This window comes from Carya illinoinensis, chromosome 9, assembly GCF_018687715.1.
Source record: "Carya illinoinensis cultivar Pawnee chromosome 9, C.illinoinensisPawnee_v1, whole genome shotgun sequence".
Taxonomy (NCBI): domain Eukaryota; kingdom Viridiplantae; phylum Streptophyta; class Magnoliopsida; order Fagales; family Juglandaceae; genus Carya; species Carya illinoinensis.
In genome coordinates, this window is record NC_056760.1 from 8,432,508 (window position 1) to 8,450,268 (window position 17,761).

General features: G+C 35.7%; 2 protein-coding genes across 6 annotated transcripts; one reads left to right on the forward strand and one right to left on the reverse strand.

The window, feature by feature from the left end:
• The first annotated feature begins 4,929 nt into the window (after positions 1 to 4,929).
• On the forward strand, positions 4,930 to 10,608 carry LOC122276481 (E3 ubiquitin-protein ligase HEL1-like). The gene is made up of 4 exons (XM_043086244.1): positions 4,930 to 5,245; positions 5,545 to 6,207; positions 7,422 to 8,179; positions 9,638 to 10,608. Exons 2-4 carry the CDS (start codon positions 5,800 to 5,802, stop codon positions 10,014 to 10,016), a joined length of 1,545 nt encoding a protein of 514 aa, XP_042942178.1. The 5' UTR covers positions 4,930 to 5,245; positions 5,545 to 5,799; the 3' UTR covers positions 10,017 to 10,608.
• A 1,409-nt stretch (positions 10,609 to 12,017) lies between these two features.
• On the reverse strand, positions 12,018 to 16,071 carry LOC122276465 (O-fucosyltransferase 23). Of its 5 annotated transcripts, XM_043086208.1 has the most exons (3): positions 15,243 to 16,070; positions 15,070 to 15,151; positions 12,018 to 14,966 (listed from the first exon to the last, which is right to left on the reverse strand). In XM_043086208.1, exon 3 carries the CDS (start codon positions 14,938 to 14,940, stop codon positions 13,597 to 13,599), a length of 1,344 nt encoding a protein of 447 aa, XP_042942142.1. In that variant the 5' UTR covers positions 14,941 to 14,966; positions 15,070 to 15,151; positions 15,243 to 16,070; the 3' UTR covers positions 12,018 to 13,596. The 5 variants fall into 5 exon arrangements, 3 of the variants coding, with proteins under 3 accessions (XP_042942142.1, XP_042942145.1, XP_042942144.1); XR_006228857.1 differs by having other exon boundaries at positions 12,018 to 12,945; positions 13,086 to 16,069; XR_006228856.1 differs by having other exon boundaries at positions 12,018 to 12,978; positions 13,086 to 16,069.
• Positions 16,072 to 17,761: the final 1,690 nt, after the last annotated feature.

Below are 17,761 nucleotides of genomic sequence, written 5' to 3' on the forward strand. Positions count from 1 at the left end.
AATAAGTACTTCATAACTTTTATTGATGATTTCTCTCGATATGGATATGTTTATCTGATTAATAATAAATCTCTTGCTCTTGAGAAATTTAAAATTTTCAAAATAGAAGTAGAGAAACAATGTGGGAAAAGCATTAAAGTTGTAAGATCTGACCGTGGTGGTGAGTATTATGGAAAGTATGATGAATCTGGTCAAAATATGGGTGATTTTGCAAAATTTTTACAAGGATGTGGAATAGTGCCTCAATACACTATGCCTGGAACACCCGAGCAAAATGGTGTTTCTGAAAGACGTAATCGGACTCTGAATGATATGGTTAGGAGTATGATGAGCAGAACAAATTTACCAGAATATCTATGGGGTGAAGCTTTGAAAACTGCCATGTACATTTTAAACAGGGTTCCTAGTAAAGCTGTTTCAAAAACTCCTTTTGAATTGTGGACAGGCCGTAAGCCAAGTTTAGCTCATCTCAAAGTTTGGGGATGTCCAGCTGAGGTTAGAATTTATAATCCCCTTGAAAAGAAATTAGACCCAAAATCTACCCCTGGTTATTTTGTTGGGTATCCTGATAGATCAAAAGGATATAAATTCTATTGTCCTAATCGTGGTACCAGAATAATTGAGTCCATTACTGCTAAATTTTTGGAGAATGATGTTGGTGACAGTGGGAGTTCTGTATTGAAAGAATTTTTTGTTGAACCAGATCCAGTTGTTGTTCCAATCCCTGTTATACAAGAAAGAGTTGTTTCTCAGCCAATTGAAATTATTAGTGAAGAATCTGGGCAACAAGAAGAACTTCCAACAGTGATTGAATCAGTTTCTGAGCCACAAATGAGAAGATCACAAAGGGAAAGAAGGTCTGCATTGCCTATTGATTACATTGCATATTTGTCAGAAAGTGATTTTAATGTTGGGCATATAGTTGATCCTGTTACTTTTAAGCAAGCCTTAAGATGTCCTGAGTCAGATGAATGGTTAAGCGCTATGGAAGATGAAATAAATTCTATGGAGAAGAATAGAGTCTGGGAACTTGTTGAACTTCCTCCAAATGCTAAGGCTATAGACAACAAATGGATTTTCAAAAGTAAACTGGACTCAAAAGGAAATGTTGAACGAAAGAAGGCAAGATTAGTTGCAAAAAGATTTACTCAGCGAGAGGGCATTAACTATACTGAAACATTTTCACCAGTTTCATCAAAAGATTCTTTTAGAATTATCATGGCACTTGTAGCACATTATGATTTGGAGCTTCATCAAATGGATGTGAAGACAGCATTTTTAAATGGAGATCTTTGTGAAGAGGTTTATATGAGACAACCTGAAGGTTTTATTGAGAAGGGAAAAGAAAATTTGGTATGTAAGTTACATAAGTCCTTATATGGCCTGAAACAAGCATCTCGACAGTGGTATTTGAAATTTGATGAGATTGTAACTTCTCTCGATTTTGTTGAAAATAAAGTTGACCAGTGCATATATCGGAAGACTAGTGGGAGAAATTTTATTTTTCTCATTCTATATGTTGATGATATTTTGCTTGCTAGCAGTAACTTAGGATTACTTCATGAAACAAAGAAAATGTTATCTGCTAATTTTGAAATGAAAGATCTTGGAGAAGCTTCTTTTGTACTTGGAATTGAAATTTGTCGTGATAGAGCTCGTGGTTTATTGGGACTTTCTCAGAAAACTTATATACGACGTGTACTACAGAGATTTGAAATGCAAAACTGTGCACCTGGTGATGTACCCATTATAAAAGGAGATAAGTTCAACAAAACTCAATGTCCTAGAAATGAGCTCGAGAGGGAATCTATGAAGAATATTCCGTATGCTAGTGCTGTAGGGAGTTTGATGTATGCTCAAGTTTGCACTAGACCAGATATTGCCTATGCAGTCAGTGTTCTTAGCAGGTTTCAATCAAATCCAGGGCAAGAGCATTGGAAAGCAGCTAAGAAAGTTATGAGATACTTGAAGAAGATTGAATGTTATATGCTCACTTTCCAGCGTTCAAATCACCTTGAGGTGGTAGGCTACTCAGATTCTGATTTTGCTGGATGTCAAGATGATTTGAAATCAACCTCTGGTTATGTTTTTATGTGAGCTGGAGGTGCTATTTCTTGGAAAAGTGTTAAGCAAACTTTGGTGGCGTCTTCTACTATGCAAGCTGAATTTGTAGCATGTTATGGAGCTACTATCCAAGCTGTTTGGTTAAGAAATTTTATTTCTGGACTGAATGTTGTTGATTCCATCTCGAAGCCTATTACTATTTATTGTGATAACAGTGCAGCAGTGTTCTTCTCAAAGAATAATAAGAGCTCTAGTGGGTCTAAGCACATTGACATCAAGTATTTGGTGGTCAGAGACAGAATTAAGGAAGGACAGACAAAGATAGAGCATATAAATACAGAGGCGATGTTTGCAGATCCTTTGACTAAGGGACTTGCTCCTAAAGTTTTTAAAACACATGTTACTAATATGAGTATTGTGGAAACATTTGATGTTTTTGGTTAGTGGGAGTTACTTATGTAAAAAGAACTACGTTTTGGCTTGATCCCTTTACAGGGTACGTAGGCAACCCATATGTTATTTGGGTACAGCTTCTTTCAATAATAATATATATCTCCCATATCCATAAACTATGTTTTGAAGCATGCATATGGCTTATGTCTTTTATTATGATATTATTGAAATCTCGAGATACTATGGATAAAGACATAAGATGAGTCTCTTTTAGAGACATGTGGCTTCATTTTGAAGCATTATGAGGACTGATATGAATTAGCACAGCTTTTGATCACATTGGTGCTAAGATCATACTACATACTACCACATTTGGTCGGAGGATGGGGATCCATGTCGATGGGGATATTAGCATTTGTAACTGTGGAGTGGTCTTACATCTTTTAAGTGGTGTAACGACTTCCATGTTCGATGTTAATATTCTTGTTGGACCGGATCGTGTTTTCTAAGGTGCTGTCATTTGAGCTATTTTATGTGGCCACCTATGTTGTCTAACCCGTGAGTCTTTTCAAAACAAGTTTTATTTTACAGCAATCAAAATTGCCCAAGTGGGAGAATGTTAGAATATTTTAATAAAATGTGGGCTGCTGCTTTAACATTTTAAATGTGGGCTGCTATTGATTGCTGCTAGATATAAATAGCTCATAATGGTATTTTGGTTGAACCCAATAAGTTAAGTGATCATTTTAGGGTTCATTGCACCTTAGTAAAATAGGATTATATCCTATTTAAATTGTGGTTAATTGTATGTAGGCCTAGAAGTTAAAAGAGTTATATTCTGTTTTTCTAGACTCATTGGGTTTTGGAGTTTTTAATGGGAGGACTCCACATAAGACTTCTATATATATGGCTAGGTCCCCTCTCCTCTCCATATACGTATTGAATTTATCAGCTTGTCCCATTGATAGCTAATTTTTGTGAGGAGAAGGAGGGGAAGAGTTGGCCACTAATATTTACCAGTGGGATTTCAATTTGGTCTCTGCAGATGGCTTCCGTAGGTATGATTTCTATATTTTTTTAATCCTCTTGTTTATTAAGATTCTTTTTTCTAGCATGTGTTTCTGGTTTTTCTATCTACAAAAAGATCACATAGCAGACCACCATAGACTCCCTTCACAGACTAGAAACACAAACCAGATTCTACACATGTACCAGGCCATCATTCAAGAACACAAGAGGAGCAAAAACATTAAAAGAAAAAAGAAAATAAAAAATTAATGAAAGTTTATGATGTATACCTAGGTAGAACATACGTTGAAAATCAAAATATGATAAAAAATGAGTGCAAGTCCTATGAGTAATACTATCACAGAAAAGAATAATACATAAAAGCGAATTTATGTTAGAATTTGCGCACCTATCCAAAAGCATCAATTGCACCCATAAATTCAACAAGAAGAAAAAGTAATGAAACCTCTAGATCTAGTATTGGATCAAGGCTCTCATTATACGCAAGAAAAAAAAATGAACTATGGAGTATTGAAACGAATAAGTATCAGGAAATCTTACCTTATTGTTTTTGCGAAGGTAGAAATCCACAATTGATTTTTTCTTGGAAATCGATTGTTCCTTCCCCACGTTCCTAAGCTAAGCCAAAGAGAGCACTTCGACAACCCAGGAGCAACGACAGTAGCAAGGGAATTGAAAAAAAAAAAAATGAAAAAAATGAGAGAATGGAAGAGATGGAATGTCGGGACAATCTAGAAAAAAATAAAGGAAGTGTTCGGCGAGGGAGAAAGGGAGAGAGTGAAAAGGGTTTCAATCAAGAATAATTTTACGAGAGAAATGTTTATTGCAGTTGGTGTCTATGTAGTTCATGTTCATCTTTGACGATGAACATGAACTGGCCAAAGATGAAATATTGTTTAGATATGTTGTAAGTCAGAACTTAAACTTTTCCATCTTACCTATTCCAATGCACATGTTTAAAGACCTAAAAAGTCAAATTTTGCATTTCTTAGACTTATGCTTAGGCTGATGCGGATGCTCTAAGTTAAGTAAAAGTTAGCATTAAATCTCAACTCTCTAAATTGTACCTTGTTTCAGAACTAAAAATTTCAAGAAAAAAAAATTATTTATTATTTTTTTAAAAAGAACATAAATAAAAAACTTGCAAAAGACAAAAAAATCCAACAAAATTTTTTCTCCAAATACAAATTTAATGGATCAATTACTTTTTTAAGACTCACATAAAAATATATTTCGATATTTTTGTTCATGTAAATATATTTTTGTGGATGTCATCATTTTTTAAGAAATGTTTTAAAAATTTATCCCGAGAAGTTTATACAATAAAAAATGCATTTGTAAATAGATTTTTTATGTTCATTTTAGTAAACAAAATTAAAATGGAAAAAAAAAAAAAAACTACGAAATGGAGCCGTTCAAACTTTCCAGTGTATGGATAGAACGAGATCATGCATGAGTTGTGAACTGTGAAATTGTACAAAGCTAAACGGTATGCAATGAAATTATGAAACTCAGAGGAGAATGCCAGCAAAGCAGAGATAGAGCTTGACCTTCCTTTCCCCTTACGCCGTATAATAAGCAACAGTAGTAACTGATGATTCTCTCTCCACATTCGGCAGCCCTTTTTTTGCGAGAATAACTGAAGGAGAGTTTGTCAGATTAGGGTTTGTTAATTATTTACCAATACTCTGTCTTTCAGAGCCCCGGAAGTAATTTACGAATAATCTGATCCCTTATAGTCTGCGTGGAAACCACGATGGTACGGAAGCTTCGCTTCTTAGCTTTCTATTGACTACCCTTGTCTATTCTACATGTTATATAAAATATATCTATATATATATACATATTTTTTTTATAGGTATATGAAATATATTATTTTCTTGCAGTTTGTTTTCCTTTATTTTTTCTAAAATTGTTTATAACGTTTTCTGTGATATATTGGGCATAAATAGGCTTCAACAGAGAATTCCGAATTTATCCCTTGATGGGTTTCTTTTCTAGGTGTCGATTTTCTATCAGAAGATGAAAGATAACCGTGGGTTTCCTTTGTCATTTCAGGAGTTGATGCAACAGTTTGTTGTTTTGGACGGGCTCCACAGTGGGTTTTCCTTGCATTGTGATCTAGAAATAAGGGCCGAAAGATCATTGTTTGACATGGATTTTTCGTTGTGATTTTGTGATTTATAGGCGCCGACACATAGTTTCAGATCGTGTATGCTGATGGGAAATCTTTAGATTTCATTAAAAATCACACATCATAAGTGTTAAGACTTGCAGGGCTGGGGTGGGCTATTTGAGATATAGGTATTGTAAATGGAGGGTCGGGCAATTCTTCACGATGAATTTTCTGCGAATTTAGTCAGGGAAGAAGATGAGGAAGATTTTCGGAGTTGTTGCGAGGATGAGGAAGTATGGAAGGAGACTGAAGAACCTGTGAAGGAAGAGTCAAAAAAAGATCTTGATGAATTTTCAGCGAAGATGTTCTTCAAGGGCATTTCGATAGCTGATGTTGGGGACTCTGGTTCTGGGATTTCTGGAATTGGGGTGGTAATGGAAAGATCAGCCAATGCTCCTGTTCTTCGGGTGCAGAAAAAGCTCGATTTTTATGTTGAGGAATCGGTCGCTAATTACTTGGCTCTGATGGATGGTCTGGTGGAGGCTTCCCTAAACGACATCCGTCGGGTATATGCTTTTACCGATTCTCAGCTGTTGTATGACCAGGTGAGTCCTTCATAATCAGACAAATGAGGAAGTCATTTTTTTAAGATTTTTCCTATCTCCTTTTTCTGTTTTCTGTTTAGTGAATTTATAAATTATATTCTTTGAAATTTAGGTTTGTGGTTCCTTGATTATTATTGTTAGTAGTAGTAGAAGTTGGTAGTTTAACTGTTGTTGGTTATACGGGTTGTTTTTTCTGTTCTTGAGTGCAATTCTATGGGTTAATTACCAAAGGCAATTACACAGTTATCGTCAGTTTGTTCACGAAAGAAAAAGGGCCATTAATTCCTCTTTATCATGCCTCTGAACGACTTTTTTTTTTTATTCCCTAAGGGCCGGGGTTTCACCTTACACCTGGTACTTAACCCCAGTGAAAGTCTCCCTGCTGATCTTTTCTCTGCAAGAGGGCATCTTTTTCTGGGCATGTCAATGGCCATTTTGGCAAGTTATCCTTTGTCTAAGCTTTAGAGTACTGTCAAAGGGAAGGCCAAGGTTGAAAATTTCTACTAAGACCAAGCATACTGAGAAGATCAATTTATCAGAAATACTGAAGAAAAAAAGAGGGGGGGGGGGGGGGGGGGGGGGGGGTTTGAGTTGGAAAAGGCATTCTGGTTAAAAAGGCAAGATTGAACCTTAGTACCATGTATGAAGGGAGATAACTGGAAGTTCTCTCTTTCTGGACTGACTTGACCGCACGAATCATGATCATAAGAGCTTCTTGATTTTATCTGGATTGAAGTTGGCAGGTATTTTTAATCAGGAAATAGAGTACAATGGGTATTCTATCAATGGTTAATCCATAGCTGAAAATGGCAGTGCAGTTGACGATACTTCCAATTTGAAATTGGAAGTCTATTCTTACCCCAATAATAATTGTATATAGGTTCACTCTTTATCTAGTTGAGATGCGGCTGGGTCTAAAACCTTCATACCCTTTTGTATTGAGAAATAGGACTTTAAGTTCCACAAATGGTTGAGTTGGCATTTAACTGGATCTTTTCTATTTTTGCAAAATAGCTGGTAAGATCACGTGATATTTATGTTATGAGCACCCCCCATGCTTAGTACTAGGGGAAGAGACATCCATTGTCAGGGTAAAGTCTAAGAATGTAAGGAGTTGAAAACTCCTAATTTTTCTTTGATAACTGGTGTTCTCTTACAGCTTGTTTGTTTGAGGTTTCCCGTGCATTTTAATGATGAGATGTGAATATCTGCAGATAAACCACGAGGAAAGGCATGAGATCCCGCTTCTGATAGCACTTAGGGAAAGGATTCTAGAACATGCCAGTAATCTTGAAGCTTTTGTTTTGAAACTTATCCCCAGTGCTGATATGGAGCAACCTTTGCATTTAGCTCAAGTGGCAATCGGTGTTGTCTCCTTTGCTTCCCAGGGTAAATTGCTTGAGAACTGTTCCATTTGTTGTGAGGACAAGTTATCACTGATGATGATGACCATGAAATGTTCTCACAAGTTTTGCTCGAATTGTATGAGAACCTATGTTGATGGAAAAGTGCAGTCCTCTCAAGTCCCAATAAGATGCCCTCAGTTGAGATGCAAATATTACATCTCTGCCACTGAGTGCAAATCGTTCCTTCCACTATCTTCCTATGTGTCTTTAGAGAGAGCACTTGCAGAAGCAAATGTCCTCCACTCAGATAGAATCTACTGCCCATTCTCAAATTGTTCTGTCCTGCTAGATCCTCGTGAATGTTTGTCTGCTAGAGCAAGCTCATCAAGTCAATCAGATAATAACTCTGTCGAGTGCCCAGTCTGCCAGAGGTTTATCTGTGTGGAATGTGGTGTTCCTTGGCATTCTTCGATGAGCTGTGAAGAGTACCAGAACCTTCCATTGGAGGAGAGAGATTCAGCAGACATTACTTTGTATCGCTTGGCACAAAGTAAAAGGTGGAGACGTTGTCAGCAATGCCGCAGGATGATTGAGCTTGCTCAAGGTTGCTATCACATGACCTGCTGGTAAGAGACCTTTTTTGCACATTTTGCTGAGGTTTTTCTTAAGCATGGTTCATTTTGTTAATGGTATAAATTATACCATGTTATGATTTATAAAGTGATTTTAGATGTAGTATTGGTGTCTGTGTTTTATAAATTAGTCTTATGAATTAAATGCATTGATAGTCTTAGGCAAACCTTCCATTAGTGATGACAATCAGATGATGTAGTGCCCCTTTCTGACGCAAATAAAAGGTGGTGTGATTACATGTAATTATTATAATGACTTTTCTTGCTACTGAATATATCTTGCTCTACCACCGTCAATGGATCATGTCAAGTTTTATTCTTAGATGATGCTTTTTTAGCCAATGCTACATGCCAAAGTACTGCAACTCCTGGTAGAGATTTTTGCCACAGAATAGTTGCATTCTGACAAGCATAAGATTAAATTAGTCATCCACAAATGTTCTAATAAATATAGATTCTGAAAGATAGGTAGCGCACAATTGCGGAGCTTCAGAATTTTTTTATGCACACTTTAATGCTTTGGTTTTCAGCCATTGTACTTGAAGTGCTCATGACTTTTTGTCTTTAATCTAGAATGTATTTTGGTTTGTTTTGTATACTTCCTGTGTACATGGGCTATGCTTGTTTCATTCATATCCATATAATTTACTTCTTAGGTATCAAAAAAAAAAATTAAATATAGATTCTGAGCTAATTATGTTCACATGCATATATGATATTTTGCCATTCACAGGCAAGTATAAGTTTTTAACTACTCATCCAAAATTGTTGTGTACAAGCTGAATTCCTTCATCTTTATACTCTCTCTCAACATGGTGCAATAGAGTCGAATTTTCCGTTCATTCAGTGTCTGCGTTTGATTAAGATGAGGGTGAGCTGTCAATAATTCTAAAAGATGCAAGCAGAACAGTTAGACCTCTGCTTTACAATTAAACTCAATATAACCCAGCCAACTTTGGTCATTTTCTTAGAAGTGAATTGTAACTATGATAGTCATACGGAGAACAAAAAAGAGTAAAAACTAATTATTTTGATTAAGGTGTTGTAGGACAGATGTATGCCGGATGGAAAAATATAGTTGCAAGCATAATTGTGCACTAATTTGTGCACCAATATGATGTGATTGGTTAAAAAGTAGATTTTATTGAAAATAGTATTAATTTAAGTTTTAAGCATGAATAAATCAGTATTGGTATACAGATTAGTGCGTGACTGTGCTTGTATGTAGGAAAACTCATGCCGGATTGTTAGGCTCTATTGCACTTTTTGCCCGGTATTATTGTCTCCTGCTCTTCAATGCACATGTATGCCAGATTGTTAGGCTCTATATGCAAATTTCAATGGTTTATATTCGATTTTGTTAGTTACTTACAAAAAAAAAAAATATTGGACATTGTTAGCATGGTTTTAACTTCCTTATAACAAAATTTGGCTTACTCGAGACATTTCCAGGTGTGGGCATGAGTTCTGCTATTCTTGTGGAGCAGAATATAGGGATGGCGAACAGACCTGTCAGTGTGCCTTTTGGGATGAAGGGAACTCTGAAGACTATACCCAATCTATGCAAGAGTCAGAACAATGGGCTTGGGAGACTTTCAATTCGCCGCCTATGATTATGGATGCATACTCAGACCAAGAAAAATCACAGCTGGCTCTGATCCAAAGGTTCCTTGCCGGTGGATTTAGTTTGAGTGACCATCACCCTTACCAATCCCCACCTAGCTGTACAGACTCCTATGTAGATGCCATGAAGGATCTCCATCAACTTCCTTGGCTTGAAAGGTTTGTTTCTGTGATAAGCGATAACTCTTATGAAGACTATATACAATGAAGCAAATACGGGATTCCTCTTGAAATCAGAAGATAAGCTGCTTTGCTTCAAGGGAGGGAAAGAATTCCTCACTCTATTCACTCTTATTTTCATTTACAGCAGCACGCAGGAAAGTGCCCTTTCTTCTCTTTCTAAGTATGTTTTTAGTCATTACACGCTTGAAAATTGTGATCCTTGCATAAGATGGAGGGGAAGAATTTATGCTTGATCAATTACTTTATCCTTGAAAGGAAATGAAATAGGATAGAGAACAATTCTTATATGCGTAAATTTGAAAGAACATTTACGATGCGACTTAAAAGCGAAAGCCAGTGAAAGATATCTTTCCATTCTATAGACTGTGTGTGTGTGTGTCCGCGCATGTAAATGTGTAGGTATTGTGTGTACTGTGTAGGTGTGTGGCATCTCCTAGTTAGATGAGCAGCAATGTTGTGGAGAATTGTTTTAAAAATGTGGGTCTTCTTCCTTATTATTCAAGTTGTTGCTGAAAGTGTGCTTTTGCCGAAGTTTTTGGACCAAATGGCATTATGGCATATTTATCATGATTTTAGAGGTGGGAGGATCGTATGATTACAGTTGTACCTTTGCTTTACAGGCGTTTTGCATTATGCTCATTTTTTGTTTGGCTAGAAAAGGAGATGGATCTCTCTCTCTCTCTCTCTCTCTCTCTCTCTCTCTCTCTCTCTCATTTAATAGGATTTTTTTTTTAAATTTATAAGTGCATTTAATAGAAAAAATACCAAGTAATTTTACATACAGTCATGAAATGTGTAGACGTTGCATAATCGCTTTGAAAAAAAGTGGAGTCCACGATTCAAAAGTTATTTTTTTTTTTCATATAAGTCTCGTATTAATTCACTTTTTTTAAAAAGACTGGACAGTATTTACATAACCGCGATTGTAAATATTATTTTTCAAAAATATCAAATGCAAATTCTACATCGTGATGTGAAGAATTATGGAACGTGCATATCAGCCCAGAAGTTGAGAGACTAGAGTCTAGATATCAATTTCGAAGAACAGCACATTTAGATATTCTCAAAAAAAAAAAATTATAATTTACTTTCTAAATATCAATCAACATTAAATACTATTCAATTTTAAATATTCAACTTTTTAATATAATCATTGTCCAAACATAAAATTTAATACAATTTTTTCAAACTTAGAAACAAAATAGAAATATTTTCAAATTTTAAAATACAAATAATATTAAAAAAGAATATTTAAATACTTTTATAATTTCATTTTTTTGCTCATTTTTTAAAATTTAACAAAATATTTTGATTTAAATTATTTTATAACTAATTTTATTACTATTCACAAAATTTTAAAATATTCACAAGCCCATAAAAAGTAGAGTGGGGAAACAAGACTTTTCCAATTTTTTTTTTGGTCGCAAATGGGTCATAATTGTTAGATATAAATGAGTAATGTTAGATACAAGTAATAAATAAACAAATCATAATAATAAGTATTTTTTTATAAAAAAAAGTGAATCTCATTAAAAAAATATAAAAAAATACATTTTATTTTTTTATACTTTTTCAAGATAGAATGTATTTTTTTACAAAGAACAATTTGTTAATTTGAGACTTGTGTACAAATCATTTCTCTTTATAAAAAATCCTGCAGCTCTTTTTATCTGTAAATTTCAAGAAATTCTCTACCGTCGAGCCTTTTACCTAATTTTTGTAAAGAAGGATAGTACCCATTACCCCACAAGGTCTTTGATCTATGGAGCCAAAACTTGACACTGCGAATCTCCCATATGCTTCCAATAAATTTTTCAGCAAATATATTAGGTTGAAGTTCATATACTTCAAAAACTTATAAACCTTGCAGAATCCGAATCAAACATTCAACTGTTGCCTGCGCCGCCCTGCGGTAACAGAGTATTACCTCTTCAGTAACAGAGATATTGTTTTGTCATTCATGAGGTGAAAATGATACCGTTCATTCTATAATCTGATAATAAATTTATCACATCAAAGAGAAGCCTGACTCGAATGCCAAAGTACTTTTACCAAGCTATAAGAGGTCATCTTGGCTGTAAATTTATCCAAAACCTAATAATGTTGACTTTAAGATGGTGTAAGAGTGACGATGCCAACCACAAAAATTACTGTGGCCATACATACAAGTGGATGTCTATTTCAGCTGCTAGTCAGTTACTGACAGATCAGAGTTGCTGACTTGCTGCTGAAGACAATAACAAGACACGATTTGAGGTCCCACGTCACAAGAAGTGAAGGATCTCGGTACTGCACTCATAAAGAATCTAGGACAATCAAAATGCGCAGTAACAGGCTGACAACACTCTTCCAGTTCCAACCAGAAAAACAAGATAAAACAAAGAGCACATGCTACCCGGCAGAAGGGGACCATAATTCCCTGATTATACTCTGGGGCTCTCAAATTGGGTGATTGGACAAACCTTTCTCCTTGCTGCACCAACCTTCTAGCAATAAAGAAAGGAATAAACGGGAGAGGGGAAAAAAAAAACGAAAAAAAAAAAAAAAAAGAGCTCAGAAAGCTTCTAGTATCCCGTTGTTTGAGAAGCTTTGGAAATCCACAATAAGCATCAAATTGTCATATCGAAGTAACCATCCTGGAGACCAGCCCGCCATCTACTCGTCAACTTCCTTCCCCTCTTGTGATGTGATTTTCTTTGTTTCAAGGGCGCAAGTTGTCTTCAATTAACTTCAAATCATTACATTGCGACGGTACAAAGCCTCACCAACAAGATCATGAGAAATTTGCAGCACATATGGTAAAATTTCGACTTTCAAAAGACAAGAACAGGGAAAGATAGCATTTGTTAAATAAAAATTTAGAACGGAGATGCTTGCGAGTACCTTGAGAGTGAAATCTCTCGGGTGAAGTTGGAACATAGTCCAGCCACAAAAGAATGCTTCTGTACATCAAACTTACCCCAAAAAACGAAAATGAAGATTGTATACTGGAAATGAAGGGGATGGAGGAGAGAAGAAAGAAAGAATGAACTTTCTCTGTTTGAGTTCTGGAAAGATCAACATCAAGAGATATAACAAGAACCGGTGAAATTACTTTCAAATTTTCTTTCTATTTCCCTCACGGTACTGCAAACAAAAAGAGATTAGGACTTTTTTCCCAACTATCAGCCTGCACAAAAAACTTAAGGCTTTCCAAGATTCATGGTAGTGATTATAATCCAGCTTAAAACAAGTTAACATATTTATGCTCATCAACAGAATCCAAAAGGAATGCAGAAATTGAAAGGATTTCTGGTACTTGAATAATAAATGAATCATTGATATACTTCCTGCTGTAGGAAAATTTACAAAAAAAAAAAAAATAGTATGCCACCGAGTTGAGAAAATAAAAGAATGCCAGAAATTACATGGAAGGCAAAAATGACCTAATTGGGTATAAATCTGGACATGATCTATAACTGATTTTTAAGACGGAGAATCCACATAATTTGTAACTATACCAACCAATTTTGCCACTGTGACTATCTAAATTTTTCAGAAAGGAGAGAAGCCTCAATATCTCCAACAGTTGGAAAGATTGCAGCAGGAATCACGTACCATTAGCGTCAACAAGAAGAGATGTCATTAGAGCCATAGCTAATTGCTTGAAGGCTTGAATCAGACATATTTGTCATCCATCTATGAGGGCCCTTCGATTCCCCTAATATATTATATGCATAAGACGGCCACCTTACATCCATCCCACACGATCTTGTGATGCCTTCTTTGATCATCTTGTGTGTTCTCTCAAGAACAATAAGACTCGAAAAAGTAGAAAAGCTGTTCCCCACAAAGACGTCAGCCCTTAAGCACACTTCATAATCAATTGCCGACTGAATGAGATATGGATACTTCCTGTAAATTCCATCAACGCCCAGTTTCTTCTTCTCCAAAGGAAGCAAGCCTTCTTTCCATCCATTCAATATAGAAGAATCTTTGAGAAGACTGTCAGCCACAGCAAGGTAAACCACAGTTGGAGTCTTTAGGTCCATAATGTTTCCCACTCTTTCCGTAATCTCTTCCTTGCTGCTACAAATTTGGCTAGTGTTTAATCTCTGCTCTAATTTCTTACAGTGAATCATCCAGTCTATCTCTATTCTCATGTGGACGGCTACATAAGGCACTCGCTGAAACGTAGTACTCTCAGAACTGATACCATGTTGTACAGATTCAGTTTTTCTTGTTACCTCCATTTCTTTCTCTCTAATCTTGGATACAACTTTATCCGCTTCCTTTGCTATCTCATCAACCAAAACTAAGCACTCAAAGACCCGGGCATAGTCATTAACAGGCCAATGATCGCGCCATAAAAATGGGTTCTTCCCAACTATTCGAATTACCTCATGCCCATCAGTAGTGTCGTTTCTATGCTGTCTCAGTTGATCTAAATCTCTCTCAATTGTCCACTTCCTTCCGCTTCCCTTTTGAAGCTCAAAGATCCCTGTCCGATTCGAAAGATCGGAGTAACGACCCAGTCTGACAAATCCATTGCAAAGTGAATTGAACTTCTCGAATTGGAACACCTTATCGAAGGAAATGGGTTGCAGGAGGTCAATTTCTTTGTAGAACAGGGAAGCACTTAAGCTAGGCATCAAAAGAGTTCGGTTCAGAATTCTCGCAGTTAGACAAGCTCTTGCAAATGCAATTTTTTGATTGTTTAGACCCCATGCAATCTGAGGAACCTCCAAGAATTTATCTTTCCGAATTCCAAATTCAGAACTCAATAACAGAGAGCGGTTTTGGATGAAGACCAAGTTCTGCTGCTCAATCCAACCAAAGCCAGAGAATGTAGGAACCAGAACAGCTCTAATAACCAGAGCAATCACAACCAAAACAACACATCTGCATGCTATGGAATTCAAATACCGGCCAGAGAATTTGGAATGTTTGTGATTAGACGGTAAGTCCATTTAAAGTTTACTCAGAAGAACGCTACTGCAAAATCATTCAAATCATGTACGAGTCACGGCTTCCATAAAACAAACATGAATGCTAGAGGAATCACAACGAATCAACATAAATCCAGAGAGTCGCACATACAGTAACAATTCTCCGTCCAGACATGAAAAAATTACCGGTTTACAACCCAGAATTTCTGCAGAGGAAACCTCCAAGAAAAAGCTGCAATACCCAAAGAAAGGGTAAAAAGATAATCAAATTTAACTGAAAAGAGGATTGAGTACTTAATAGCGACAATTTACGGATTTTGCACCTCAATTCAAAGGCGAGAGATTTAGCCAAAAAAAGCCACTTGCATCAAACCCCAGGTGCGATATTCAAAGCCTAATGAGCCAAGAGATAGCCATGTGATACTCATCGAACTGAGGTTGGATCCAAAAATCATTAAAGACATCTCCTTCAGGCCCTAGGTTCAGAAAGGGACTCGTGCAATGCCGAAGGACTAGAGGTTGACACGGAGAGAGAGAGAGAGAGAGAGGGAGAGTGGGGGATTCAGATTTCCAGTGACGAGACAAAAACTGCGTAAACTACCTTTTCGTAATTTGATTCTCTTACAGTGAATCCCAACAAAGAAGTAATTCCAAAACGCAATATCGTCTGAATCAAAATTGGCTTCTTGTAAAAAGAACCCAGATTTCAGAATTCTGAGAAGAACCCAGAAAGCAAAAGAAACAAGCAAGAAAGATAGGTGACGATCAATTCACACCATAAAAAGGAATCCACAAAAGCCGTATTTCACGCAAAACAAATCCTACAAGAGCAGCCCATCATGACCATCATCATTATGACAACTTGTAAAGAAAATTAAGAAATGACAACCAAGAACCCTTTATGATAAATTAAAAACACTAGAAATAAAAACGGCAAAGAAGATAGTACACGGCAAAAAGAAAAACGATAGTACAAGGAGGGTGGAAGGAAACAGAAAGTAACGAGAAAGGGTTGGAATCTGCTGTGGATGAATAGATGGATGATTGTTGGGAAATGCAAAAGAAACCAAAAAAAGGGGTCAGTCAGAGATCAGAAACGTACGCAGAAGAGATTGATGGGTCCTATCTGTCCGATCAGATATAGGCAAAGAGGATAATTTGTTTTTTTTTTAATAAAGTGGGGACAATTGAGCTATAGCTCACAGGGGAATATCAGAAATTTCGTCCCAAAAAACCCAAAGGTGAAACAGTTCCGTGAGGCGTGAGCTTGTACAGTTGTACTTGTTTGGATTATTAGTATATGATTAAATTATTAAGTTCCAATAATAAATATAAATAAAGGAAAAAGAGTATTCGAGAGAGTTGGACTTTTTGGACAGGTAGAACTTGGCTGGCACGTTCTTTGTTAGCTGTGCAGAAACTTACAATAATGTTTTTCTTCTTTCTTTTACCTAAAACTTCACAAAATAATGCTCCTACTCTCGAGTCCTGTGCAAGTTGGTGGAAAAAAAGTTATGTTATTCATTTTTATTATTATTATTATTATCTGATATGATATAAAAAAATAATAATAAATAGATTTTTTTTTTTTTTTTGTTGATAATCCCCTATTCTGCATATGCATAATAGATTTGCCATTAATTAAACAAAATTATTAGCTGTCAGTAATAATCAATTAGCAAGTAGAATCGATTATGTCTATAGCTTTTTGAGTTTTCTGCTTTTATAAATGTGCATCACTTACCGAATATATCATACTTATAAAAAATAGTGATTAAAATGATGAATAAAAAAGAAAATGCTTGCCAATTAATATGTTTTTTTTTTTAACATTTGTGTATTTTTTTTAAAGAAAAATATACACACTTTTTTTGAAAAAAAAAAAAAAAAACACTATTTGGCATACATTAGGGTACTCTTTTTCTGTAGACCCAAATAAAAAATATAAGAAAAAGATATCACCTATGATCCATCCATGCTATAGAAACAAACAAGTAATTTAATCATAAAAATATTTCATAAATACAAATTTATAAATTGATAAATTAATTATAAAATTATTTTTATTGTAGAACAAAATATAGCATATTATATAGAATTATATATATAATATATATTATCACTTTTGGCAAGAGAAACTTGCCTAATTTTTTACGTTGTGCGTGAATATTTTTATTTTAGGAAGTTTTCTATTGCCACGTATGGCAGTTTTGGGACCAGCGACATTGGATCTTTCATATATAACTATTCTCTTTTATCTAAATGTAGCGCGTGGCTTGCACATGTCGCCACCGCCAATATTGGCCCTTTGCTAGTGATTCTTTATAGCGCTATGTTTTCGTTTTTCTTAGTCAAGAATCAAGTAAAAATAAATATGATAGTTCATTCCAACTAATCCAAATCAACACATTATAGCACATCCCTATGTAATGCGGCTTCTAGCTGTAGTTTTTTATTTTGTCTATTAAACTATTAAAAAACCATCACCGAGAGGTATCCCATTCTGGGAATTAGGTGGAAAATAATTTTTTAGTTCCAATCACTTCTTTATTTTTTCTTTTTTTATATTATAATGTATGTTAACTTTGAAAAGATTATAGATGACTCACACCCTATCGACCTTATAATTTGTATGTGGTGCCCCGGGAGGGGGGGGAATCACGTCGTGGCACCTGTTAACATCTGGCATCGGAAAAGATTCATTCGGGCACTCAATGTTTATGCTTCGTGTTTTTAATTTGGGCCAAATCTGATGCTAGTAGCAACCCGCTCCCATCCGGTTAGCCCGATGCTGGCATCTGCGAGTTATTTTGGGCTCTTGGGTAGAGGTTAACAATTAACA